The sequence below is a fragment of the Lotus japonicus genome, chromosome 2, assembly GCF_012489685.1.
Source record: "Lotus japonicus ecotype B-129 chromosome 2, LjGifu_v1.2".
NCBI lineage: Eukaryota > Viridiplantae > Streptophyta > Magnoliopsida > Fabales > Fabaceae > Lotus > Lotus japonicus.
Window position 1 is genome coordinate 75,028,789 of NC_080042.1, and position 27,620 is coordinate 75,056,408.

Consider the following 27,620-nt stretch of genomic DNA (forward strand, 5'->3'; position numbering starts at 1 on the left):
AAAGCCTGCGATATTTCCCTCCCGAGAGGAAGCATCAAAATTAACTTTCATTGTGTCATTCATAGGTGACGTCACACCGCATAATGAACAAGAGCAGGTCACGATGTAGGCACAACCACATCAGGGAGAGAATTCTGTGTTGCTGTATGGAGCAAGCTTGTGCCACAAGAGAAGGCTACACTATTGAAAATAGTCTTATTTCAAGCTTCTCAAAGCACATAGATTATTGTTTGAGTGACAATCACACTCTCTGCATCAACTATGAAACTACTGAAATTTTTTGTGATACAATGATTCTTGGTGGCACGACAAACCACACACACATCTTACACGACTTTGTAGAATTGAGAACTATTTACAACATACTCTCTCCGTTCCAATTTATCTGTCCAGGAAGAGAAGATTCACACAAATTAAGGAAAGCGATTAATTGTGTTGATTTTCATAAAAGTATTACACCCTCCGATCACATATATAAGCAAAAAACACTTTTTAGGTTTATTCATTTAATGAATGTATCTAGTTGTTTTATTTTCTCATGCATATGTACTAAACTCTACTATATTCAGTAACAAAAAAAACTCTGCTATACTCAGAAAATGAAATTGATATTTTTTTTTTTACAAAATAAGAAGTAGTAAAAGGTTTTAAAAAGTAATTTTTAGTAAATTAAAAAAATTCAATGTTTACTGAAAAATCATAAAGTGAAAACAAAACATGCAAAATTTCAATAAACAAATAATTACGGGTGGTTACACTCTGCACAGCACCTCACACTATCCTGAATGGTGAACTGGAGAAGCAAGCAGTGAAGCAAAGCAATGACGACGACCACAACGACGTCGTCACCAACATTTCTGTGCTCATTCCATTCACCCAAACCCTTGCTCCCAAAACCTTCACTCTATCACCCTCCTCCCCAATCGCACAAGCCAAAACTGGTTCACAACGCTTCCACCCAATGGCTCTTGTCCTCTGCAAAACCCATAACCGTCTTGAGAACCCACGCAGCTCGACGCACACCGACGGGGGAGGAAGATGGCGATGATAATCTCAGGAGAGTGCTCCAAACCGCGTTGTGGGGAGCAGAGGGTGTCTACATCTTGTGGCTCTTCCTGCTTCCTTATGCCCCTGTAGGTGTAACCCCTTTTCTGCTGTGTGTTACTGTTATCTTAATTCTTTTTCATTACATTGAAATAATGCTGTTTGCTACACCATGTTTGATGTCAAAAAGTCATTATATATGATTATTGATAAGCTAGATGAAAGGAGCTAAAATAGTTGAGGATCTGAAGTTGAATTTAAGTACTTATAGGTGAAGCTTTTGTTTAGAAAACTCAGGAAGTTTATCCAAACTGGCTCTGAATAGTGCTAGGGAGTTTTATTTGTGTCATAAAATGGATATCAGTTAGGGAAAGTTGGAGATGGAATGGAAGAGATTTCAGAATAGTGAGATGAAATGAAAAGAGGATACATTAAAAGGAGAGGGGGGAAGAGTACAGGGGGAGATGACGTTGTGGTGCGTGTTTGGTTTCACAATTTGCACAAAATCTAAGACACATTTACTTAGAAGCTAAGATTTTTAACCAGAAGTGATTCTAGAGCATTTCACTGTAGAACCAACCATGCTATTAGTGTCTCGCGATATTGATATTGTGTCTTGATATTTTAGTATCTCAGTTGATTTCTTTCTTAGTATTGCTTTTTCATATTTTTCTTGTATTTTATTTTTCCTTATTTAATTAGAAAGAAATATCAATAGGGATTATTAGTGTTTTTGTTTTTGTATCAGATGATAACGTCACATCTTTCACAACAATATCAATATGAATATATGATTCTGAATTTCTGAGTATTCCCTTTACTCTTTATATATCTCAAACCTATAATTTCAAGACATATATAGAAAGTTGTTCATATATGCCTATGGTGACAAAACTTCCTCCTGGAATACTTACTTTGTTTTGGCAATTGGAGAGGTTTTGAATTGTTGAATTGCATATTTGCATGTGATTTTTTCCCCATATGTTTGATGATATTATATGCATGGGATTGGTTTGCTTTTTAAATCTGTAAGTTTTCTTGTATTCTGACAGGGAGATCCTGTATGGGCCATCAGTTCTGACACAGTTAACTCTCTTGTGGGACTTTCTCTTAATTTCTTTTTCATCTTGCCTTTCATGAACTTTGGTAAGTTTACCTATTGCTCATCACACTTAATAAATAACGACTAAGCTGATTGCTTTGGTTTACATCATGGGATTCTTGTAATTTTGGTTCAATTTAGGAGCATATTCCATATTTCCATATCAAATGAGAATAACTGATGTTCTCCCACTTGGGAGGTTTATGTCAGAAAGAGCCGTAGGACATAGAAATCTGCCATGTGGATTTTATGCATGGTGTGGTGGTAGCCATTTCACATTTCTATGTCTTCCATCACTTTCAGACTTAGACCTCCCAAATGAGAGCTTTCCTTAGGCTTGGATCTGCCAATGGGTCATCCATTCCATTATGTTTTTTAGTGCCGTCGATCACTCATGAGCAGAGCAGTTGAGAAAATATTGTCTTCCATTTAAAGAATCGAAACACCATTATATGGGAAATAAATAGTTGAATAATTACTTGGTTGCATATATAGAGAAAGAAGTCGATATCATTGTTTGATATTGAAATGTGCAAAATTAAACAATATGAATCATCTCTTTTCATTGGTATGATTTTGCATAAACATAAATATTCAACAAAAAATCTTTGTTTAGAATCCGAGTGTCAGACAGAATTGAACTTTGGCATGATTTTTTTTTAAAGAATTATGGGGTTATATATACTTTTTTTTTTGTTTTTGAAGAAAATGATTTGGTTCTCCTTGAAATTTCAATGATTTCGTCGCTGACTATTTTGGCAGAGTAGTTGGCATTCGTGTGATTGATGCCCCAGTTCTTCATCCTGTAAGTGTCATTGCGCTAAGTAAATATGATATGCACCAAATGCTGGACCCCATTTGATGGAACAATCTCCCTGATGTTGAACAATTTTCTTGTTTCAGATGTCAGAAGGACTATTCAACTTTGTGATTGGCTGGACGTTCATGTTTGCCCCATTGCTTTTCACAGATCGTAAGAAAGATAGATACAAGGGGTCTCTAGATGTACTCTGGGGCCTGCAAATGTTCCTAACGAATTGTATGTTTCATAGAACTCTTTTTGTATGACACAGTCTTTTGATTACCTTCATAGAAGAGTAAATTCATGAAAGAGATTTATGAATGCTTTAATGAATCTCCATTCTTTTTTCCTTTACATATGATATATCGCATTATGTATCTTAACTCTTTTTAATGATGCCAGCATTCTTGATCCCATACATGGCTATCCGATTGAATGATGCTGATGATGGCAGTCCATTTCCAGTCAAACGTTCACAATTGAGCTCTGTGATGACAAATGGTGCTCCCCTTGTTGGACTGATTGGTGGAGGTGCATGTCTTGTATCTCTATTGTGGGCTCTTTTTGGTCGAACGGATGCAAATTTTGGGGGCATAGTAGACAGGTGGGAGTACTTGGTCAGTTACCTTGGATCAGAAAGGCTGGCTTATGCCTTCATATGGGATATATGCCTCTACACTATTTTCCAGCCTTGGTTGATTGGTGACAACCTCCAGAATGTCCAGGAAAGCAAAGTTGTCTTAGTAAAGTATCTTAGATATGTACCTGTGGTTGGCATAATTGTTTATCTTCTTTACTTGGAGCCCAGAAAGGTATAACATGAGTGTTTGGATGATTAGTTGATTCACCCCAAAAGGTAAAAAGTATAGTGTGTTTGGACATTGGGCGATTAGCTTATTCACCTCCAAAAAAGACTTGAATTAAGCAATTATTGAGCCAATCCGAGAGAAGATATGAATAATCAATTAGAACAAGAAATGCATCTCATTGTACTGGTATGCAGAATTTAGTACAAACAATCTAATCTATGTATCTAATCTATGTGTAGTTTTTATTTTACTATTCATGGTATGATTGGAAATGAGTGTGTTTACATAATGAGAAGTATTTATAATTCTATTATGGAATTTGTAATTGTTATTCAACTTTCTTTCATACGAACCGAAACTTGTCCTTTAGTGGCTTGATCTTTATTCAACCCGCACTCATCGGGTTTCTTTGAGTCTAGGGATGAGTTTTGATGTAAAAATTGGTCCGAACAATATTTAGGATCAGGTAAAAGTCAAACATAACTCGTCCCAACCGTCCCATAAACATAACTAGTGAGAATGATGAAATAACATGGAAGAAAAGTGAAAATGAATATATAAAAGGGGTTCTTTTATTATAGGAAATTTATATGGTGCAACATTTTTTAAGTTGTCCATCGATGATCCACTCTCACTATCCAGTGATTCAAATTTTTTAATTAAAAAATCATTATATAAACAACTAAAAATGGTAAATCGCCGGTGACCTCTTTAAAAACCTCCACCCTAATTTTTTTTCCTACTTCTACATTGAAAAAAGTGAGATAAGCCGAAAGCCCCGTTTGAAAGAGCTCATTTGAGCTTTGAGCTTATTTGATAGCATAAACTCTTATGCAAGTGTTTGGCAGAGCTTATGCAAACAAGTTATGACATGACATAAGCTGTTTTGAGCTTATTTTCATAAGTTATACATGATAGCTTATGAAAAAGAGCTTATGCTTATATATAGCTTATTTTAAATTTATTTCAATAAAAAATTTAAAATAACTTATGTATAAGCGCTTATGTCATAAGCGCATATGGTCATGAGCGCTTAATTAAGCTGTGTTTCCAAACGGGGTCTTATGCAAACAGTTTATGACCTACTATAAGCTATTTTGAACTTATTTTCATAAGCTACTCAGAATAGCTGAAAAGAGCTTATGCTTATATATAAACTAATTTTCAATTTATTTTAATAAATTTTTAAAAATAATTTATAAATAAGCACTTATAACATAAGCGCTTATGATCATTAACGCTTAATTAAGCTATTTTTCTAAACGGGAAAATAGTACCTGCTTAGTTGTAAACCTTCTTATTTGTAGATTTGTAGAAGTAAATAAATAAGTATGTACAAGAGGAAAGTAAAAAAAAGGAAAAAAGAGGGAAAAAAAAAAAGAAGTTTATATGAATAGTTTTTTTGCGCGAGTTACGGGAAGAAAATAAAAGAAAAAAGTAAAAAGACTCGAATTGGAAACGACGACAGACGACTTCTCCTTTGTCACATTCAACTGGTTCCGCTATCGTCTTCTTCTTCTTTCTCCATAAAACTTAGGGTTTTCAGAAACCCACTTTACCAAATCAACAACGCGTTCCCATTTCCGGTACCTTGATTCTCTCCTCTGCAGCTTCGTTTCGCCGAATTGGAAAATCGATAATCGCAGGACACGGTACGTTGTGGGTTTTGTTGACAATGTCTGACTTGACTTGCCATTCTCACAACATTTTCAATTTAACTTATCATGCTTTCAAAATGTTTCTGAATGTTTCAATTTTCAATTTCTATTGTTTGGTTGAATGATTGGGATTTAGGAAATTCGAATTGACAGTGTAAAGTAATATTTTCAATTTCTATTACTTTGCTTCTAACAATTTGAACTGAACTGTTTCTGCTAGAAACCTAACCTTGGAATTAGAAGAAAATGTCTATGGTTGATGAGCCACTATATCCAATAGCAGTGCTTATAGACGAGCTGAAAAACGATGACATCCAGCTGCGGTTGAACTCAATTCGCAAGCTATCCACGATTGCTCGTGCGCTTGGGGAGGAGCGAACTCGTAAGGAGTTGATACCGTTTTTGGGTGAGAATAATGATGATGATGACGAGGTGCTTCTTGCAATGGCGGAAGAGTTGGGGGTTTTCATTCCGTTTGTTGGGGGAGTGGAGCATGCCCACGTGTTGCTCCCGCCTTTGGAGACGCTTTGCACTGTTGAGGAAACGTGTGTGAGGGATAAAGCTGTGGAATCACTTTGTCGAATTGGACCTCAGATGAGGGAGAGTGATTTGGTTGAGTATTTCATTCCTCTGGTCAAGGTAACTTTATTTTGTTTCACTGATATAAACATATTTATTATTACCATATGTTTAAAACATTTGGAATGTTTGTACAAAAGAAATTTTCATTGGTCATGCTAGGTTCTTGTGCCTATCCTGGTTCTGATTATCACATTCATTTATTTTTCTAGAATTTTAAAAATTATTTTATATGAACAAATTGGTAGTCTTCTTATGAAATAGAATGTTCTTGATTAATTCTACTGATTAACTCTGTGTTAGAAACGAGAATATCTAGAAATTATCTTGTAACATCATTATGGTATCTTAGATAATCTCTTAAGAGAGGTTTCCTTAATTCATTACATTTCCTGATTTGTTTTCTTATTTGATTTTGGTTATGATTAGGAGTCTATTGCAAGTACAAATAGTGATTAGTGCTTTGGGTTTTGTATCACATCAATATATATTATAGAATATTATTCAGTCTATTTTATCTTTTACTTCTTTCATTACCTAAATCCCTACATTTTCAACAACTTGAATGATGCCTATATCTTGCTTATGTCACACTACTATTTGCCTGCAGTATCTAACTCCTTGGTGGTGGTGCTAATTGCTAAATGGTTGATTTATTGTAGAGAATGTTCATTAGTTATGATATGTTGAATTTATCCTGTTAGTCTGGTAGTTTAACATCTTGCTGAATATATGTTTTGCATTTTGTTTCAGAGATTGGCAGCAGGTGAATGGTTCACTGCCCGAGTGTCTGCATGTGGACTAGTTCATATTGTTTACCCAAGTGCACCAGAAATGTCAAAGACAGAGTTGAGATCAATATACAGTCAGCTGTGTCAAGATGACATGCCAATGGTTAGAAGGTCTGCTGCATCAAATCTTGGGAAGTTTGCTGCAACTGTTGAATATGCTCATTTGAAGGCAGACATCATGTCAATTTTTGAGGATCTTACTAAGGATGGTAATTGAATATGCATTTCTATAAAAAGTTTGTCAATTGAGTCCATAACGTATTTTCCTAGACACAAGTGGAGTTTTAAATATGTAATTTAGTTTTTGACTTGTTTCAGATCAAGACTCCGTTAGATTGTTGGCTGTGGAGGGTTGTGCTGCTCTTGGCAAGCTGTTGGAGCCACAAGACTGTATCACTCACATACTTCCAGTGATCGTTAACTTCTCGCAGGTGCATCTTTAGGAGTGGATAAAACTATAGGTGTATACATACGTAGTTACGTACATATATTTATGTATGGATGTATTATATTTAGCTCCTCTCCTATCAGGTGTTATATGTGTGTGTGTATGATGTGCACTTACCAAAAATATCTCAAGATATATGATTTAATGCAGTACAATGATTTTAAAGATAATGATACGCAATACTAACCACTATAATTATACTGTTATAGATATATTTAATTTCATCAAAATATCATTACTGCAGTGTAATGATAATGTGATATTTTATTGACGAATAGTAAACTTATAATTATGTATTCTATATTTTTTAATTTCACCTTCTATTTCCTTCTTGTTTAGTTAAAACTTCCTATCAGGGAAAAGGAAAATAATAATTTAAACTATTCAGTCTCTTCCCTTCCCCTTCATTTTTATTTATGCCTGTATTTATGTATTATATATATGTGGAATGTTGTGTCTGTGTCATGTACAGCAAGTGACACTTATGAATTGATTTATGATTTTTTTATCTGATTTGATTTTGCTTGATCCTGTATAGGATAAGTCTTGGCGTGTGCGATATATGGTTGCAAATCAATTGTATGAGCTCTGCGAAGCTGTTGGCCCTGAACCTACCAGGTATTTTGTTTTGGCTAATTATTAGACATGCTGCAGATCTTTCTATCATATAATTCATGACCATAGTGGGGCGGTCATGAAAATTTTTATATGCTAACACTTATGATTCTTCTACTGGTTTCCTCTTATATTTACTAAGCTACTGATTCAGTCTCCACTCTCCAGTCATTAGATCTACTTATGTTTGTTAAGTTTTCTCTCATGATATTGTTTTTTTATGAAGAACGGAATTGGTCCCTGCTTATGTGCGGTTGCTTCGAGACAATGAGGCTGAAGTACGGATTGCAGCTGCAGGGAAAGTGACAAAGTTTTGCCGGATTTTAAATCCAGATCTTGCAATTCAGCATATTCTTCCTTGTGTGAAGGTGTGCATGTCTTTTGTTTTGATCATGAATTTCAGTATTCTTAAATTTACATTTGCAGGTTTAAATACTTTGCAACAACTTTTGCAGGAATTGTCATCTGATTCTTCGCAGCATGTTCGCTCTGCTCTGGCATCAGTAATAATGGGAATGGCTCCAGTATTAGGAAAGGTAAGGTACAAGTGTCAAATAGCATCTTTGTATTTATTAAGACTTTTATATAGGGTCTACTGCATTATGAATGTATTACTTTTCATTCTGCAACGGATGCCGTGGCAATGTTGTTTAACCTTTTCTCCTTGTTCTCCGTTTTTGATCGATTTATCGAGGAACTACTACCTATTATTCGTTTTCTTCATTGCAGGATGCAACAATTGAGCAGCTTCTTCCTATTTTCCTTTCCCTTTTGAAGGATGAATTTCCTGATGTGCGCCTAAACATCATAAGCAAGCTTGATCAAGTGAATCAGGTTTATAAACTTCTGAAGTGGGTTTTATGTGCAAATTGCTTTATACTCGTTGACAACCTGTTTCTTTTTCTCTGGTGATGCTATTATTTCTGGCATAGTTTATGGCCTTATGCCTGCATGCAGCTCTCTACTCGCATACAAAATATAAAGCATATAAAGAAATGAAAACTTTTACAGATGTTGATCTAGTCATACTTGCAGGTTATTGGAATCGATTTGTTATCTCAATCTTTACTACCAGCCATTGTTGAGCTTGCTGAGGACAGGCATTGGAGGGTTCGGCTTGCAATCATAGAGTATATACCCTTATTGGCAAGCCAATTGGGGGTTGGGTTTTTTGACGATAAGCTTGGTGCTCTTTGCATGCAGTGGTTACTGGACAAGGTTTGAGGACAACATTTCCTTGCTCATTTTAGCATATTTTAGGGGGCCCTTTCTTCCACATGAATGTGGTTGTCAACTGCCTTATTGTTTCTTGCAGGTTCATTCAATTCGTGAGGCAGCTGCTAACAACTTGAAGCGCCTGGCAGAAGAATTTGGTCCTGAATGGGCTATGCAGCACATAATTCCACAGGTTAATGTGTCGGCATAGTTTATTGTTTTCTTATCGTGCACCAACATCAACATGTCTCTGTATGATATTATGAATGTGTTTGTGTGGGTGTATGTCTATCTCTTATTGTCTTTTATTTGAAGTTTCTTTACCTGTTTTACTTGACATTTTGATTTGGATACATTTCATTGCTTACAATATGATGGAATTTTAGAAAATCGCATAAACCTTAGTGGATGAAGAAAAAGCCTCGTGCTGGATCAGTACAAATGTAACTCTTTTGAGTAAAGTATAAGTTACAGAGAAGCTGATATATCTTAAGGAGTTCTTTAGTTCTGGATTATCATTTTTGCATTTTTTTTTGTTAATAATCCAGATATAAATTTTATTAGCTTGTGTGGAGAATTATATTCTAGTAACCAATTTGTAGATATATCTTGTGTGGTATTAAAATTGCTTGAAAGTGTCATTAAGGTTCTTAAGCGTGGTATCTTGAACAAGATAAATACTTCAATCAATTGGAGTGTGTAAGTGTAATGAATGAGTGTCAATTGGAAGTACAGATGGGGACACAGTAGTGTCACTAGTCTTGATTGAGACTGAGAAGCTTGCACTCATCTTATCTTGTTCCAGTTTAAGTATACAAGTTTCCTTCAAAGGGAGTTGTGGTATAATGAAACTATATGTTGTTGTGCTTGTGGTACTTGGTTAAATAGGATGTCATCGACATAGAGATAAAATAATCACTCATGAGCATAGGAATTTCACCTCTGGGCTCTGGCTAGAAATAGTTAATCTAGATTTATATTTCATTCTATGTCACTTGGCTTCAGGAATTTCACCTCTGGGCTCTGGCTAGAAAGCTCATAGTTATGGTTTCTTTCTCTCCAAGCTTGCTTCTGTCCTCTGCTAAAGCTTTTTTGCCAGTTCCTCTGTAACATAATTTCTTGTGTTTCTGTGTCCCCCCTTTGCGGGGTCTAATTTTCATATTGAAATACCTGCTTTTGATCTTTTGTTCTAATATTTTTTTCTGCTGATCTCTCAGATGTAACTCACTAATAGCAGTATTGCATGTATGAAACACAGGTTTTGGAGATGATTAGCAATCCACACTATTTGTATCGGATGACCGTTCTTTATGCTATCTCTTTGCTTGCTCCTGTCATGGGCTCTGAAATCACAAGCTCAAAATTATTGCCTGTTGTTGTTGCTGCATCAAAAGACAGGTATTTCAATCTTCTTTAAATTTAAGTGTGGCTCTACTACAGTTTAAGTTTTAGCTTTCAAACTGCTGTCTGTTTGCTTCTGTGTAGAGTACCCAATATTAAGTTCAACGTGGCAAAGGTCTTGGAGTCCATCTTCCCCATAGTTGATCAACCCGTAAGGACCTAATGTTTCTATTTGTTGAGATTTCCCTATTTTCCTAATATTGTTTTAATTGTAAGTTATATATATATTTCAGTTTAGGAAACTGCTGTTCTTCAATCCCTATAAGGGATTTAATTTTGTATCAATGTATATATAAGTTCAAATACTGAGAGTTGATCTCTCCAATATGCAGAAGTGATTAATACTACTCGATAGGTCAAAAACTGATTCTGTGAATGTAATTTTCCTTCAGGTTGTGGAAAAGACAATCCGTCCAAGTCTTGTCGAGCTCAGTGAGGATCCTGATGTTGATGTAAGATTTTTTGCCAATAAAGCTCTCACGGCCATTGATCATGTCATGATGTCTAGCTAGGCAGCAATCTTGAACACGCTTTTAAGTTGATGATTTCTGTAGAAAATGGTAATATATTTCAGAATACTTGTATTTCACTTGGCGCTTCTCAGCAATAGTGAGTGACATGATCAGTCATTGACGATTATGTGTGATTTTGTCCCAATGTATGTATACTAGTAGTAGTTTTCCAAAATTATCTTGTCTAGCTAGGATCTTTATTTTTGTTTCATAGCTTACTGGTGACTGCTAAAATTGTCTTGTCTTACTAGTGATTAAAATTTTGTAAGTTGGACATAATTAAAGTTCAATATCGCTCACCAAATTAACACGTAACTTTAACATCGATTAATGATATTCCAGTTGTCTTTTTCTTGTTAATAAGGTGTACAAGTTGTGATATATAATATATCTCTAGGGTGTGTATTATATGTACATAATATCTATATTATTACAGTTCAGTTATAGATATCCGCCATATGAGCTGAAGATACATTTTGTAAAGGCTTAATCCAGTTTTTGGTCCCCAACTTTTGTCATAAATATGGCTTTAGTCCCTCGCCGGAGTAAAGGTGGGGATTGGTCCCCAGTTTTTGGCAAAATGATTGACTTTGGTCCCTCCGGCTGGTTGAGTCAACGCCGGAGCTCCGGGAATCCCATGTGGCACTGCCACGTCATTTAATGAGCTTATGTGGAATTTTTATTTTATTTTTTCATTTAAAAAAATTTAAAAACCCAGATTAATTAATCACCCTCATTCAATCTTCATCTTCATCATCCTCAACTTCATCTTATTTCATCTTTTCTTTCTTTTAGAAACCCAATCTGAAACTTGCACTAATTAAATTAAATAGATCTTCTTCATCACCATTTCATCATCTTCATGAATCAAACCAGCCCACATGTGAAAGATGTTAAACTGAACAGAATTTTGCTTTTCCATTACTGGTGGAGAATTTTGTTAATCTGGATTGTTCCAACACTGGTGGAGAATTATGAGGCCTGCATTTTTCTAATTCCTTCTTCAAAACTAAAATTGCTGCATAAACACAGACAAATAGACAAACACCAAAATGCCAAAAAGAAACCCATTAGCCCCCATTGAATTCTAACAAAAAAAAGCTCTGGTCCTCGCACTTCACCTCTACGCCAGGTTCGTTTCATCGCCAAGCTCGCCGAAGAGCCGCCATTCACCAACTCACCCTCGTCGTCGCCACCCACAACACCACCCAGTTCATCAATGAAGGAGTGCCCTAAATTGAACCGGGAACACCAACCCCATCTTCACCACTGATTCTTTCTCAAAATCGCAACTTTTAACAACCCATTCCCCCAAATCCAACCTTTTATTCACTGTCAAAATACCATGACTATGGCATCCTCAAAGCCCCAACCCATATCTGGACACTACGGTGGCTGGCCTCCATAAAAATGCAGGCCTCATAATTCTCCACCAGTGTTGGAACAATCCAGATTAACAAAATTCTCCACCAGTAATGGAAAAGCAAAATTCTGTTCAGTTTAACATCTTTCACATGTGGGTTGGTTTGATTCATGAAGATGATGAAATGGTGATGAAGAAGATCTATTTAATTTAATTAGTGCAAGTTTCAGATTGGGTTTCTGGGTTTCTAAAAGAAAGAAAAGATGAAGTAAGATGAAGTTGAGGATGATGAAGATGAAGATTGAATGAGGGTGATTAATTAATCTGGGTTTTTAAATTTTTTTAAATGAAAAAATAAAATAAAAATTCCACATAAGCTCATTAAATGACGTGGCAGTGCCACATGGGATTCCCGGAGCTCCGGCGTTGACTCAACCGGCCGGAGGGACCAAAGTCAATCATTTTGCCAAAAACTGGGGACCAATCCCCACCTTTACTCCGGCGAGGGACTAAAGCCATATTTATGACAAAAGTTGAGGACCAAAAACTGGATTAAGCCTTTTGTAAATGCTGTGGTGCGGAAAAAGAAAAAAGGTGGAGTCTCACACACGGACAAAAAGGCAATTCATATTTGACATTCACACAGACACTAGGGAGTGAAATTTCTCCGGGAAAAAAATCGTTCACACCCCAAATTTACCTTCACCTTAAGACAGATAGAATAGAATTGAGATATATGATGAACGATGCTATAGGAAGAGAAGTTATAAAAACAGAAAATAGATAGAGATGAGATAAGTGACAAAGTTAATGTGAATTTATCAAAATTGTTTCTCAACTCTCGCTAGTCATTATACTATGAAAGGAAACTCATAATGATACTTTGTCACTCGAAAAATGTAGATAATCCTCCGACACTAATTCCGTTTGATTTTAGTTTTTGAAAATTGTATTTAAAAACTGTTTTTAGAAATTGTTTTTGAAAACTATTTTTCAAGAATAAAACAGTTTGAATCATATGTTTTCTAACATTAAAAAATTGTAATATGAAAATTAAAAACCGAAACAGAAAACATCTTTAAACTGTTCTGGTATTTTAATTTTAAGAACTGAAATTGAAAACTGTTTTCGAAAACAATTTTCAGGTTTTCAAATTTTCAATTTTTAAGCACAGAAAACAGTTTTTAAAAATTGTAATCAAACAGACCTTAATTTTTTTAAAAAAACTAAACAGAACCCTAAATATTTCTTTTTATATATCTCTCTATCTTTTAATTATCTCACTCATTATATAATACATTTCTTGCTCCTCTATCTTCTCTTCCTTTCTCACACCGAATGATTTTATGTTCGATCGGTGGACTATGTAGACGTTCTACAAATAATGTTTAAATGAAATTTGACTAAAATGGGGGTTGAGGCATTATACATTTATACTCATCCGGGAACGGTTGCTGAGTCCTTGATGTAGCATGCACAGTTAGGCCAACCACCACTTACTTGCATGGCCTTTTCCATATTCAAGGTCACTGTACATTCAACTGGCTTTGTGCTCGGTTGCCAATAAATACTACTAGTACTCCTATTTATTATTGCATTGCCTTGCATTAGTCTGGAGAGAGATGACAATGGATCCTATCTAGCTTTGCAACCAAGGTATGATCTCTCACACACAACCCATCTCTTCATTTAATTTTCATGTTCCGTTCTTATATTGAAATTCTTAACCAAGGTATATATGATCTCACTCAACTCATCTCTTCATTTTTAACATGTATTTTACAGGAACGAACGAACTACAAAAAGGTGTAAGTAACATAGAAATGGAACACTCATTTGAGCAAGAAAAGAACAGCAACTTATGTGGATAAAAGGTTGGCCTTGTGAAGGGTTGAAGAGCCTCAGTCTCGAACTTTGAGGGAGAGGGATCAGGATACCCGGGACAACCTTCCCTACAAGCTGCTACCAGATGATTGCTTGAGGAAAAGAATGTGCTTCAATATCAGTTGGACTTTTAACTTTTGTCTAACTAGGAATTGAGAGTACAAATTGGTAAAAGATAACCATAAAGGAGGTAAACGGCTGGTGAATCATAGTTGATTTTAACTGGCTTATCAAAAAAAAATAGTTGATTATAACTGTTATTAATTTATAAGGAGATCTAAGTATGTATGCAAACATCTTAGGATTGTGGTAAACAGACATATCCTAGCTCATCAGCTAGTTTCACTTTTTGAATTCGACATAAAATTTCATATTTTGACCACATATAATTCCACTCTTACATGTCTTCCTCAATAATACATTTTGATGGCATATAAACCCATTAGCTCAAGTCATATTTTTTTACTCCCATCTTAGGGCGCAGAACATAAATTTTATTTGAATGATCTCAAATTCCCAATCTTACTAGCTAAAATTAATCTTACTAACACAAATCAGCTAATCAACAAATTACTCATTAGCAATCCGCTAGCTTCCCAACTTGTGTTTTATTTTTTGTCCTACCAATATAATTTTAATATGTCAATTAAAAATTATCATGTAAATTTGTAACTAACTACTCATGTCCCATGGTAAGATTTCATTAGTGGGACATGAAATTGGAATAATGTAGAAGGACACAATATATTGATTCATTTAGGAGATGCACTCAGCTAATACATTGATAATTAATTAGCACATCTACTAAAGTGTCAATTATTGATACAAATAATTCACCTAACTTACTAAATTAAGCAAAAAAAATCCTTCTAATTAGTGATAAAATCTCTCTAAGTTGAGGAAGACTAGGTATTTGATTGTTATGTGGCCCCATTTACAGTCCAGCCTATGATGTTAATTTGTTAATTGTCATTGAAAATGGAAAGGAATTCCTTGCTCTTTTTCTTTCTTTCATCATTTTCTTTGTTAGTTTCAAAAAAATAAAATCAATTTGTTTGTCATTATTGTTCCTAAGTCATTTTTTTCTTTTTTGTTTTGGTCAAAGATAGATGGATAGCGACAGACGGGGGAATCTGCGGTTGAAGCTCTCTTTTGCCACGAATGAAATGGTATCCAAAGCCCCCTAAGAATGACAGTCAATGGTCCCACAAAGTGGTATCCCACCAGAATCTTCAGCACAAAAATAATCATGCAGAGATGTTTCAATATGAACAATGTTGGAATAACAATTCTTTTCTTGCTTACCAAAAAAAAGACTTTGGGTTAGGATAAAGAGAAGAGAAAGAAATGAGTGATATATTGATATAGTATATGATGTAATAAAAAATACCGCAAAAAATATGAAAAAAAAAACATGTGAAATTGAGATGTAAGAGAAATTGAAATGCATGTGAACATATCATTACTCTTTAAATTTTGATTGAATTCAGTGATCCATATTCATTCTTTTATGAAATCACTTTGTTTTAGTATAAATTAACAACCGCCTGACCACCTCTCTATCATGTTCCCTACTTCCCTCTTTAATTAAGTCATGAATGCAAGATTCGCTAATGATGTAGAAATAAACAAATATTGTATACTCATGCAAGTGTTGTAGGGTAGAACTTGTGCTTTAACTGAATTAAATGGTTTACTCTGCAAAAGGTTTTTTTTTTTTTGGTCAAACTCTGCAAAAGGTTGTAATGCTTCACTTATTCCATTGGTGTCAAAAGGGGTATTTCAGTTGGGCTTGGCGATTATAGACCAATTTCATTAATTGATTATTTATATAAAATTGTTGTCAAAGTACTAGCTAGCAGGAATGTTGAAAAGTATGATGCGTAAGATAATACTAGAGAATCAATTTACTTTTGTGAGAGGCATAAATATGTTCGATGATGTTGTAATTGTGATGAAAGTGGTCGATATGAAGCGAGGAGAAATAACAATCCTTGTTTTATTTTCAATGTTGATTTAAAAAATGCTCATGACTCATGGTGATGAGATTTTTTATTTTATATGATGAGAAGCATGGAGTTTGATGAGAAGCATGGTGATGAGATTTTGATTCCTTCTGTTATTTTAACGATAACTGTCTAACTACAGAATAATTGTCTACGCTACATGATAATAGTTTAGCCCTAAAAATAACAACAACAACAAAGATAATGTGATATTAGCTCATGAGAACTTCCCACGTTCCCATGCACACCATGCAATTCGAACATTCTCATAATTCCAACAACAGTTAGTCAATCGACAGCAACCAATTTATATTATTATAGTAATAATAATATTATTATTATTTCATAATAATTTATTTAATAAATTGAGAGTCTTACACTTTCTGAATCCCTAAAAATCAAGCGAAAACGAAATTAGAAATTTCAAATAAAAAACGGAAAAATCAAATTAGAAAAATTAAAATTCAAAAACTAGAGAGAGGAGGCGACGACGGCGGGGGAGGAGGAGGAGTCGGTGTTGTGTTCCACCGGTGGTGGTTGTGGCGGCGGAGCCATGAAGAAAGAAAGAAAGAAGTGCAGATTGGCCGGCTTGATTAAGGAAAGTTTGAGAAGAATTGAGTTAGGGAGAGACGATGTGACGCTTTTACCCTTTTAACATTAACTGAATCCTAACCATCTATTTTAAGAATATTCCTATATTCCTATATCTAACAATTCTTAGGTATTGGTTCATCATGGACCATTTTTATATGTGTCCACCCTTGGGCATCAATCCCTACTAATGTACTAGTAGTAGTTTTCCATAGGGCTGAGCAAATTCTTCGTTCCGACCCGCACCCGAAATACCCGAGTGCAAAATTTCGTTGTCGGACAGATTGAAGCGGTTTACTGGCTTCAACGGGTGTTAAAATCGGGTGCATATGACTTCATTCGGTCGAATTTGGTTTCATTAAATCTGAACCGTCGAAATCCGAATCCGACCGCTGAGATGCGTGCATTAATTTAAAATATATACCTATCTTGTAACTTCGTGATTCCCGCACATCACTACATCTTGATTCCCTTTCTGCTTTTCAAGGAGTAGTATTTATTATTCAATATTTTTTCCAACCTTCAATTGTCATGTCAAATATCCCTCTTTTCAATCTTTTGTACTTCACCAGAATCACCACCGAACATTCATCATTCATATCTTTTTATAATCTTTTTTTAGCTTTTAACCACTCATCTCTCTATTTCTTTGCATCTGTGTTCTCCATTTTTGTTTTACCAGGTGAAAGATGATAGAAAAGCAAAAGCAAAACCTTTTCTTTCTTAAAACAAAATTATCTTCTTACGTTAGATATAATTATAAACACCCACCTAGCACCCACGCTCACACTCTTCCACCACCGTGGTTTATCTCCTTCTTCCTCTTCACAACCACACCTGCTCTTTCCTCCATCAGTAATTGAAGCTTCCATTTCAGTGGTAGTTGCACATGGCTACAGACAATTGAGGGATGAAGACGTGAACGGTAGGTTTTTTTTAGAGTTTTTCTGAACCAGTAGCTAGCCCAATACCCGTGAAAACCGACCCATACAACTCGTCAATTGACCAACCCGCACCCGTGTTATCCAATGTTTGGATCGGTCGGAGACGGGTTGAGTTATGCATGATAAAAACCTGTCCAAACCCGAGCTATCTGTCCCGAATTCACCCGAACCCGACCCATGCTCAGCCCTAGTTTTTCTTTTCCAAAATTATCTTGTCTTCTCAATCAAAAAAAATATCTTGTCTTGCTAGGATATATATTTTTGTTTCATAGCTTACTGGTGACTGCTAAAATTGTCTTGTCTAACTACTGATTAAAATTGGGTAATGTTTCATCCACACCTCTCTTTTGAGGTGGAGAGGTGGAATGGTGAGAGAGATGGGAAGAAAAGAAAAAGTAAGAGAGAGAAAATGTAATAGATGATAAGATGAAAGAGATAGAAATAAAAAGAGGTGGAAATGAAGTGTGTAAAAAATGAGGTGTGTATATATCATTACTCATTAAAATTTTGTAAGCTGGGCATAATTAAAGTTCAATATCGCACACCAAGGTTACACGTAACTTTAAATCGATTAATGACATTTCGGTTGTCTTTTTCTTGTTAATAAGGTGTACCAAAGTTGATTAACTGAACAGTTATATATTATAGGTCCTAAATTTTTCTTTCTATATATCTCTATCTGTTGATTATCTAATTGATCATATATTACATTTCTCACTTCCTTATCTCCTCCTCCTTTCTCACACCGAATAATTTTATATTCGGTCAATGGACTATGCAGACGTTCCACAAATAATTTTCAAATGAAATTGACTAAAATGGGGGTTGAGGCATTATACTCATATAGGAACGGTTGCTGAGTTCTTGATGTAGCATGCACAGTTAGGGCGGCAACCACCACTCATGCATGGCCTTTTTCCATATTCAATGTCACTGTACATATTCAACTGGCTTTGTGCTCGGTTGCCTATAAATACTACTAGTACTCCTATTTATTATTGCATTGCCACCAAAAAAGTATGGAGAGAGAGAGAGATATGACAATGAACCAAGGTATGATCTCACACACAACCCATCTCTTCATTTTCATGTTCCGTTCTTATATTAATTGAAATTCTTAACCAAGGTATATATGATCTCACACAACTCATCTCTTCATTTTTAACATGTACTTTTCAGGAACGAACGATCTACAAAAAGGTGTAATTAATTAACATGGAAATGGAACACTCATTTGAGCAAGAAAAGAGCAGCAACTTATGTGGATAAAAGGTTGGCCTTGTGAAGTTTTGAACAGCCTCAACCTCGAACTTTTAGGGAGAGGGAGAGGGACACCGGGACAACCTTCCCTACAAAGCTGCTACCGGTTGATCCAGGTGGAGATCAATTATGTAATTGTGTGGTAACATATAATTGAGTTTCTTATAATTAAATTTGGTAAAAATAATTAAGTTTGTATGAATAATTTAATATCGGGAAATTGTAAAGCAAAAGTAAGTTTTTTAAAAATGTTGTCTTCAGATCTATAGATCATGGGAACTCAGTTGTCCGATTGAAATCAGCTAATGATCAACAAAATTGATTACCTCTTCAAGATGATTGCTTGAGGAAAAGAATGTACTCTTTAATACGAGTTCTTAAGATACTTTAAAGGACTTTTAACTGTTGTCTAACTAGGAAGTTGAGTATAAATTAGTAAAAAATAATCATTAAACGGTAAACAACGGATAAATCATAGTTATTACAACTGTTATTAATTTATAAGGAGATTTATCATATTTACAAAACACTAAGCATGTATGTAAATATCTTATGATCGTGGTTAACAGACTTATCCAAGCTGATCAGCTAGTATTAAAGAGACTTATCCGCTTCCTGTATTTGACATGAAATTCATATTTTGACCACATATAAATCCATTCAATTCTGACATGTCTTCCTCAATAATGAATCTATTTTGATGGCATATAAATCCAATAGCTCAAGTCATATTTTTTACTCCCATCTTAGGGCGCAGAACATAAATTTATTTGAATGATCTCAAATTCTCAATCTTACTAGCTAAAATAATTAATCTTAAATCAGCTAATCAACAAATTGCTCATTAGCAATTCGCTAGATTTCTAAATTGTGTTTTATTTTTTGCCCTACCAATATAATTTTCTAAAAATTATCATATAAGTTTGTGACTAACAACTCATATTCCCGTGGTAAAATTTCATTAGTGGGACATGAAATTGAAACAATAATAATATATTAGTGTTTTTTTTACCCGTGCGTTGCACGGGGAATATGTTTATTGTATTTGATACATCGATCATATTTTAAATTATAAAAAAATTTAAGATACTAAAAATGTAAGAAAAATCATAATGAAGCAGATGATAAACACATATTAATCATGGAAAAAAAAAGAATGTGTCTATTGTATTTGATACATCGATCAATATTTTAAATTATAAAAATTTAACATACTAAGAATGTAAGAACAATTATAATAAAACAGATGATAAACACATATTAATCATGGGAAAAAAAGAATGTGATAGTAGCACAAATTAGGGTTGTGAAAGATAAATCATAAAATATGACATCATTTTGTTTATTTGAAGTCATAAAATAGCAATATATCAGACTTTGTACAAAATTTACGAACCTTAAACCGACAAAAATAATTTTGCATAGATTTTAAATTAGCCAACATGAATTTGTTTTGACAATAAATTTTAGGTGCGGAAATTTCTCCTCTCCATTTATAACTGAATGCATTCGGTTGGTATCCCATTTGATTTTATTTGAAATTTAACATAATATCAATCAATTAGTTTAGAATATAATGATTGTTTAAAAAAATATAATGATACTTTTTATATAAAACAAAATCTCACGTTACGTACATATACATAAAGAAATCTCTAAAGTTGAAAAGAAGATTTTAATATTTTATGAAAAAGTTTCTCATATTTAAAATTTTTAAATTAGCCAACATAGATTTGTTTTGGTAATAAATTTTTGGTGCAGAAATTTCTCCTCTCCATTTATAACTGAATGCATTCGGTTGGTATCTCATTTGATTTTATTTGTAATTTAACACAATATCAATCAATTAGTTTAGAGTATAATGATTGTTTAAAAAAAATATAATGATACTTTTTATATAAAACAATATGTCACGTTACATATGCATAAAAAAATCTCTAAAGTTAAAAAGAAGATTTTAAAATTTTCAGTGTAACACGTGTCAAAATAGGAGAAGGATTTACTTATACATAGGTGGCAACACCTTGAAACATCATTACAACAAACATTGATCTTTGCATGTTTTTTTTTGCCACCATTTATCAAGAAGTGTGGTCCTTTAGAGCTGTATAGTAGCCACCAACTGTATTTAGAATAACACATTTTATACTATTCTTGGTGTAGAACTCATGCTCAATTTCTTACAAATCCATCACATATCATCAATCATCGTCATGCTTCTTTGGTAGTTGGGAGCATCAATGTCTTTCTTTTACTCTACATCATTGGGAATGATCTTAAATTGTGCAAGATGATGCATATGTTATAGAAAAAAAATACAAACCAAATTGCAAACCAAGCAAGAGCTTACATTGCACATGTGAGATGGACAAAACAGATTGAGAGGAACAATGAAATAATGTTTAGGCAGTGGAAAACAATTGAATTACCAAAAAAAAAGGTGAGCAGCAGACATGCAAGTCCATAAAACCCGGATAAGAGTTAATAATCGTTTTATACTAAGCAATCAAAATGTGTGAAGGCTATAATAAATTTCTTCCCTTACCTAAGATTGGGATGAGAAGTGATGTCCATAGAGCTCAGCAAAGTCCTTATCCTCATTATATGAACCAAGAACTGTTCATTCTGCCACCAATCTTATATCCTAACCCCATTCCACATTAGATCAAGAATTGCAGAAAAAAAATGGAGACGAAAAGTAGAATGAACCACATGCTGGAAAATTTACTTATTTGATCAGATTAATAATTCTAAGATCCAAAATCAACATAAATCAGTAGCTATAAATTTATCAGCAAGAAATGAGATAGCAAGAGCAAAGGCCATAAATTGGTGAATGAAAATAAGGAAATTTTATATGATTCATTCTCCTTACCCACATTCCCTTTCCATTCAGCTCATTAATTGTGTTAAGGCTTGCTTCCCACTAGCAAAAGTTCAAGTATCAGTTATGAAGCCAAACTAAATATAACTTATGAGTTATAAAAATGTAGCTATGAGTACAACTAATACCCATGGATGTGACAGGTATAAGGATGCAGTTCCCGGACCATAACCCCAAACATTCTTGAGCCAAATAGGAAACTGCCTGAAAATCAAATAGAAACAGACCTTTAGTTTAGCAAATTTAGAATTTTAACCCATGTACTAATTGAAAAAAAGCTTCCACTATTGAGATACTAAAGCAAAATAAAAGAGACTATAACTTTGTCTAAAAGCGATTTACAATTGACAACAAAAAAAGCTATTAATTAATAAGAAAAATTGCAAAATCTGGAATTGAAAGCAATCATATGAATAAGTATCTTACCTAAATCTCATTTCTTTAACTGGGATCCTGGGTCAAATTTATTGGACGCCCCTTCTTCTGAAAGAGTTTCTCTGCCTTCATGATGCTGACATTGTAGATGAAGTTTTGGCAGCCAAAACTGGAAGACAATGATGCAATTAAATAAACTTGCAATGGGAAGGATAAAAGCATGTAAGTCTGCTATCAATTGGCCGATTAAGTACATTCAGAATAAGGGTTGCATAAGAGGAAGCATCACATCATTAGTTTATTTAAGAGATATGGAAGCATCACAGAAACCACCAACAAATACTAAAGCATATATGAAATTAAACAAAACAATCACAAAATAGGGAACAATGAACAAATTAAGATAAAATTAAAGGCCATTGCTTTTAGGAATTGAATCAACACTACCAAATATAGTGCTCACTAATTAGGTCAATCAAATTCAATAACAAAAAATAACCTTTAGGAAGCGAAGCATAAACATTTATGTCAAACACTTGCACAATTATCAACACCATATAAAGCAAGTTGCATACTCGAGTAATCTTCCTCATTTTTCCTCCATGCCAATCGGTTCACAGTAGAGACATGTAGGGGAGAAGATGACTGATGCAGTATTAGTAAGGAGCAATTTAGGTAAATCTTAGATAATTAAGGCAAATCTTTTAAGATTTTAATATTTTATGAAAAAGTTTCTCAGATTTAAAATTAAATTTAAAAAATTGGTTTCAAGATTTGTCATGGAAATAAATTTTAAGTGAAGAAAAAGTTTATTTTTAGAGTATTAATTAAATTTTATTTTATTTTTATTGAATTTTCTGATTTTTATTTAATTAAGGATTTTATGAGTTAATTAATTTTTAAGGTATTTTTATTGAATTTTTAGTTTTTTAATCTTTTAAAATTTTATGAAAAAAATTTTCAAATATTAATAATCTATTTAAATCATGATGAAATAAATTTAGTAAGGAGTAATCTAGGTAAATCTTAGATGATTAGGACAAATCTTTTAAATCAAATCTAAAATTTAAAAAGGTACTAAATAAAGATAGATAAAAACTACAAAAATCTAGCAAATCACAATAAAAACTCATAAAATCTTGAATTAATTAAAAATCCGAAAATTCAATAAAAATACCATAAAAATTAATTAATACTCTAAAAATAAATAATAAGATAAATTAAGATAAAATCATGAAATAAACAACCTAAATCCTAATCAAATATAATCTAAAATTTAAAAAGGTACTAAATAAATATAGATAAAAACTATCAAAATCTAGCAAATCACAATAAAAACTCATAAAATCTTGAATTAATTAAAAATCCGAAAATTCAATAAAAATACCATAAAAATTAATTAATACTCTAAAAATAAATCAAAAATAACGTGAGAATGACACGTCACTAAATCTGCCTGATAGAAGTTCTTCTTTTCTAATATATATTGATTGATATTGATACACACATCTTTTTTATATACTTTATTTTTACCTATTTTTGATTTTTATCTCTCTCCTCTTATCACCTATCACATCTTATATTTTTTTTTTTCGGTACAACGGAAAAGAACATATCATATTTTCTCTCTTTTACTTTTTCTTTTCTTTCTATCTCTCTCCTCCTTCACCTCTTTTCACCTCATTTTGATGTGTGAACTAATAATTATTCTATTAAATTGTAATAACGTGGAGGGACAAGATATTAATTGATTTAAGAGGTGCACTCAGCTAATTAATTAGCACATCTCCTAAATTGTCAATTATATACAAATAATTCACCTAACTTACTAAATTAAGCAAAAAAATCCTTCAAGTTAGTGATAAAATCTCTGTAAGTTGAGGAAGACTATGTATTTGATTGTTACGTGGCCCCATTTACTAGGGGTGCACATGGGTTGGGTTGGATGGATTTTTGTCAAAATAAAATCCGAACCGATCAAAATTATCTGGGTTGGGTTGGGTTGGATTTCACGAATTTCTTCTTCGGACCCGATCCGAACCAACCCGACGAAGTTCGGATTGGGTTGGATGGATTGATTGGGTCACTATATTAAAATAATAATATATCTGAAATATTAAAAAATCTTGCAAAAATTGTTATAAATTCATAAAAAGTTATAAAAAGTACTAAATATGTTATAATACTAAATAGCATAAAAAAGACACAAAAAGTCATATCAAATAGCATGAAATAGTACTACATAAATGACATATAGCCAAATATCATGAAAATAAAAAACTTCATTATCAAATGACATGAAACAATCTAACGTAAATAGTACATAAAAAGTGAAAACCAACACTAAATGTCATGACATGATACTTAGAACTTAGATAATAGATGTCTCCAACATGTCAAATAACTATATATAAACATGTAACAAATAACTACGAACAAATACTCTAAGTTCTAATATGACAAATAATTATAAATACTTAAATCTCAAAGTTTCAAAAGTCATCATTCCGACACTAGCACTCCAAGTATGAGTAAAATTACAAAAAAAATATTATTATATGTATGGATTCTGGGTTGGATTGGATGGATTTGAACTGAATCCGAAATCCGATCCGAACTTGGTTGGGTTGTAGTAAAATCCATCCGATTAACCCGATTGCCCGATCAAACCCGTATTTCTTTTATTAGATCGGATTGGGTTGGACGGATTCATTGGATCTACCCGGCCATGTTCACCCTTACCATTTACAGTCCAGCCTATGATGTTAATTTGTTAATTGTCATTGAAAATGGAAAGGAATTCCTTGCTCTTTTTCTTTCTTTCATCATTTTTTTTTGTCGGTTTCAATAAAAAAATCAGTTTCTTTGTCTTTTTGTCAAAGATAGATGGATAGCGACAGACAGGGTAATCTGAGAATCCAAGGCCCCCTACGAATGACAGTCAATGGTCCCACAAAGTGGTATCCCACCAGAATCTTAAGCACAGAAATAATCATGCAGAACAGCAGAAATGTTTCAATATGAACAATGTTGGAATAACATTAATTTCTTTTCTACATCCATCTTTGGTTAATATAGAGAGAAGAAAAAGAAATGAGTGATATGATAGGATAAACGATAGGTAAAATATAAAAAAAAATGTGTGAAAATGAGATGTGAGAGAAAGTGAAGAGAACATATTATTGCTCTTTAAATTTTGATTGAATTTAATAATCCAGATTCAATTTTTATTAATTAAGTTTAATTTGAATGCAACATTCGCTAATGATGTACAAATGAACGAATACATTAACCGTATTACTCTGCAAAAGGTTGTAATGCTTCACTTATTGCATTAGTGTCAAATGGGGTATTTCAGCTCGACTTAGCGATCTTAAACCAATTTCATTAATTTATTATTGGTGTTTGCTATGATATCTTAACTCAAATCAAGGTATGGTATCCAAAATGAGATAATTTAATAATAAAGAAGCATGTACAAGTTAATTTTGATGTTATTTTATCGTAGTGATGCAACGTTTTATTCTTAGAGACATGTGATTTGTAGGTTGTGTTTTTTTAGACTTTGTTCATCCGTCAATCATGGTCATTTTGCGCGTATCTCAACCAACATCGTTCATCTCAATAACTAAACCATTGTTCATTAAAAAAAATTTCATGAGATGAAATTAATTGAATAGTAAAATGAAATGCAAAAATGTAAAATTTACCTACAAAAATATAATAATCATCTATTAAATTACTCAACGCAAGTATCATACCCAAAATATTTTATGGGTACCACAGAATTTACCTTGATTATTTACATAAAATTGTTGTCAAAGTACTAGCACGAAGGAATGTTGAAAAATATGATGCGTAAATAATGAATAATGTTCTTTTCACACCTCACTTTGAGGTGGAGAGGTGGAAGGAGGAGAGAGATAGAAAGAAAAGAAAAAGTATGAGAGAGAAAGTATGAGATGTAATAAATGATAAAAGGAGAGAAATAAAATAAGTGGAAGTGAGGTGTATTCAAAAAGAGATGTGTAAATATCATAATTGGTAAATAATAATAGAGAATCAATTTACTTTTATGAGAGACAAAAATATGTTCGATAATGTTGTAATTGTGAAGAAAGTGGTCGATGAAACTAAGAGAAATATCAATCCTTGTTTTATTTTTGTCAAGCAACCACTTATCCCAAAAGCTTAAGCTGTTGGGTAAGGGCCACATTAATGGTTTTATATTATGTAGTCTAACACGCCCCCTCACGCAAGAGCTCTTTGGGCTTGAAGCGTGGATAAATGCACAGGCCCACCTACCATGTGCTTAATTAAATTCCACTATTTAATTAGAAAGTGAGGAGAGCAAGGATCGAACTCTAGACCTCTCGATCATAAAGGCTCTGATACCATGTCAATCAACCACTTATCTCAAAAGCTTAAGTTGTTGGGTAAGAGCCACATTAATGGTTTTATATTATGTAGTCTAATGATTTTCAATGTTGATTTAAAAAATGCTTATGACTCATGGTGATGAGAATTTTTATTTTATATGATGAGAATGATGGAGTTTGATGAGGTGGGCTCAATGGATTTGAATTTGTTTGAAAACAACTGCAGTATCAGTTTTAGTTAATGGGTGACTGCAGAGGAATTTGTTTGATGAGGTAGTCTTATGAACCATTTCCTTTATCTTATGATTGCAGAGTTTTTGGGTGAGATGGTGTTAGGAAATAACACAGGTGAAGAAGTAAAATAAACCAGGAGCGCAATCAACAACACAAGAATATAACGTAGAAACTCCAAAACCGGAGAAAAAACCACGGCCGTTGTCAAAACCGACAACCAGAGAATAAACACTATGTGAAAATTGTTACAACACATAGACTTCACTCTCAACCACTCCATGACCCCAGTACACCCACACTCTCCAAAGTAAATATTTGAACTACATCTCACAATGCTCCAAAACAAGAGCATAAGAGAAAAAGAAAACACAAATATAAACTTAAAGTGTTTTCAAGTGCTACATCTTTGATGTTTTGGTGTGTTGAAACAAGGAGCCTGAGATCCCTATATATAGTCTTGGACCCTCCCACCTATCACTAATCTAAGCGATGTGGGACTTCTCCAAGATGCATAACTTGATTTTTTTTCTCCTTCATTAGCAATGTGGGACTTACATTGCAATCAACCCCAACAATCTCCACCTTGATTGTAATGATCTTCAGTCTTCATTGTCTACACCGACAATCATTGTCTTCACCGACAAACATAATTCTCATTGTCTATATACCGACAAATTAAATTATCATACTCCACCATAAAGAGTACACTGCACTTGGAACTAAA

At 33.5% G+C, this 27,620-nt stretch overlaps 2 protein-coding genes and 1 long non-coding RNA gene across 3 annotated transcripts; all 3 read left to right on the forward strand.

Annotated features, from left to right (window-relative positions):
- Nucleotides 1-745: 745 nt before the first annotated feature.
- On the forward strand, nt 746-4,093 carry LOC130739565 (uncharacterized). Its single transcript, XM_057591887.1, has 5 exons — nt 746-1,133; nt 2,097-2,190; nt 2,914-2,951; nt 3,050-3,185; nt 3,351-4,093. The coding sequence occupies exons 1-5, from the start codon at nt 822-824 to the stop codon at nt 3,764-3,766; spliced, it is 996 nt and encodes a 331-aa protein (XP_057447870.1). The 5' UTR covers nt 746-821; the 3' UTR covers nt 3,767-4,093.
- A 1,102-nt stretch (nt 4,094-5,195) lies between these two features.
- LOC130739566 (serine/threonine-protein phosphatase 2A 65 kDa regulatory subunit A beta isoform) lies at nt 5,196-11,312 on the forward strand. The gene is made up of 13 exons (XM_057591888.1): nt 5,196-5,409; nt 5,636-6,054; nt 6,748-6,994; nt 7,104-7,216; nt 7,772-7,851; nt 8,075-8,216; nt 8,304-8,384; nt 8,578-8,682; nt 8,884-9,066; nt 9,164-9,256; nt 10,322-10,461; nt 10,549-10,615; nt 10,857-11,312. The coding sequence occupies exons 2-13, from the start codon at nt 5,662-5,664 to the stop codon at nt 10,974-10,976; spliced, it is 1,764 nt and encodes a 587-aa protein (XP_057447871.1). The 5' UTR covers nt 5,196-5,409; nt 5,636-5,661; the 3' UTR covers nt 10,977-11,312.
- Nucleotides 11,313-13,888: 2,576 nt separating this feature from the next.
- Nucleotides 13,889-15,809, forward strand: LOC130735676 (uncharacterized). The gene is made up of 3 exons (XR_009018536.1): nt 13,889-13,995; nt 14,125-14,413; nt 15,333-15,809. It is a non-coding gene; the product is annotated as an uncharacterized LOC130735676 (long non-coding RNA).
- Nucleotides 15,810-27,620: the final 11,811 nt, after the last annotated feature.

Excerpts from the sequence above, each read along its gene's own strand:
- LOC130739565 (XM_057591887.1), top strand. The coding sequence starts at position 822 with ATGACGACGACCACAACGACGTCGTCACCAACATTTCTGTGCTCATTC. Across the intron at positions 1,134-2,096 it reads TCCTGCTTCCTTATGCCCCT|GGAGATCCTGTATGGGCCAT; the intron begins GTAGGTGTAACC and ends GTATTCTGACAG. Across the intron at positions 2,191-2,913 it reads CTTGCCTTTCATGAACTTTG|TTGGCATTCGTGTGATTGAT; the intron begins GTAAGTTTACCT and ends TTGGCAGAGTAG.
- LOC130739566 (XM_057591888.1), top strand. The coding sequence starts at position 5,662 with ATGTCTATGGTTGATGAGCCACTATATCCAATAGCAGTGCTTATAGAC. Across the intron at positions 8,385-8,577 it reads TGGCTCCAGTATTAGGAAAG|GATGCAACAATTGAGCAGCT; the intron begins GTAAGGTACAAG and ends TCTTCATTGCAG. Across the intron at positions 9,257-10,321 it reads TGCAGCACATAATTCCACAG|GTTTTGGAGATGATTAGCAA; the intron begins GTTAATGTGTCG and ends TATGAAACACAG.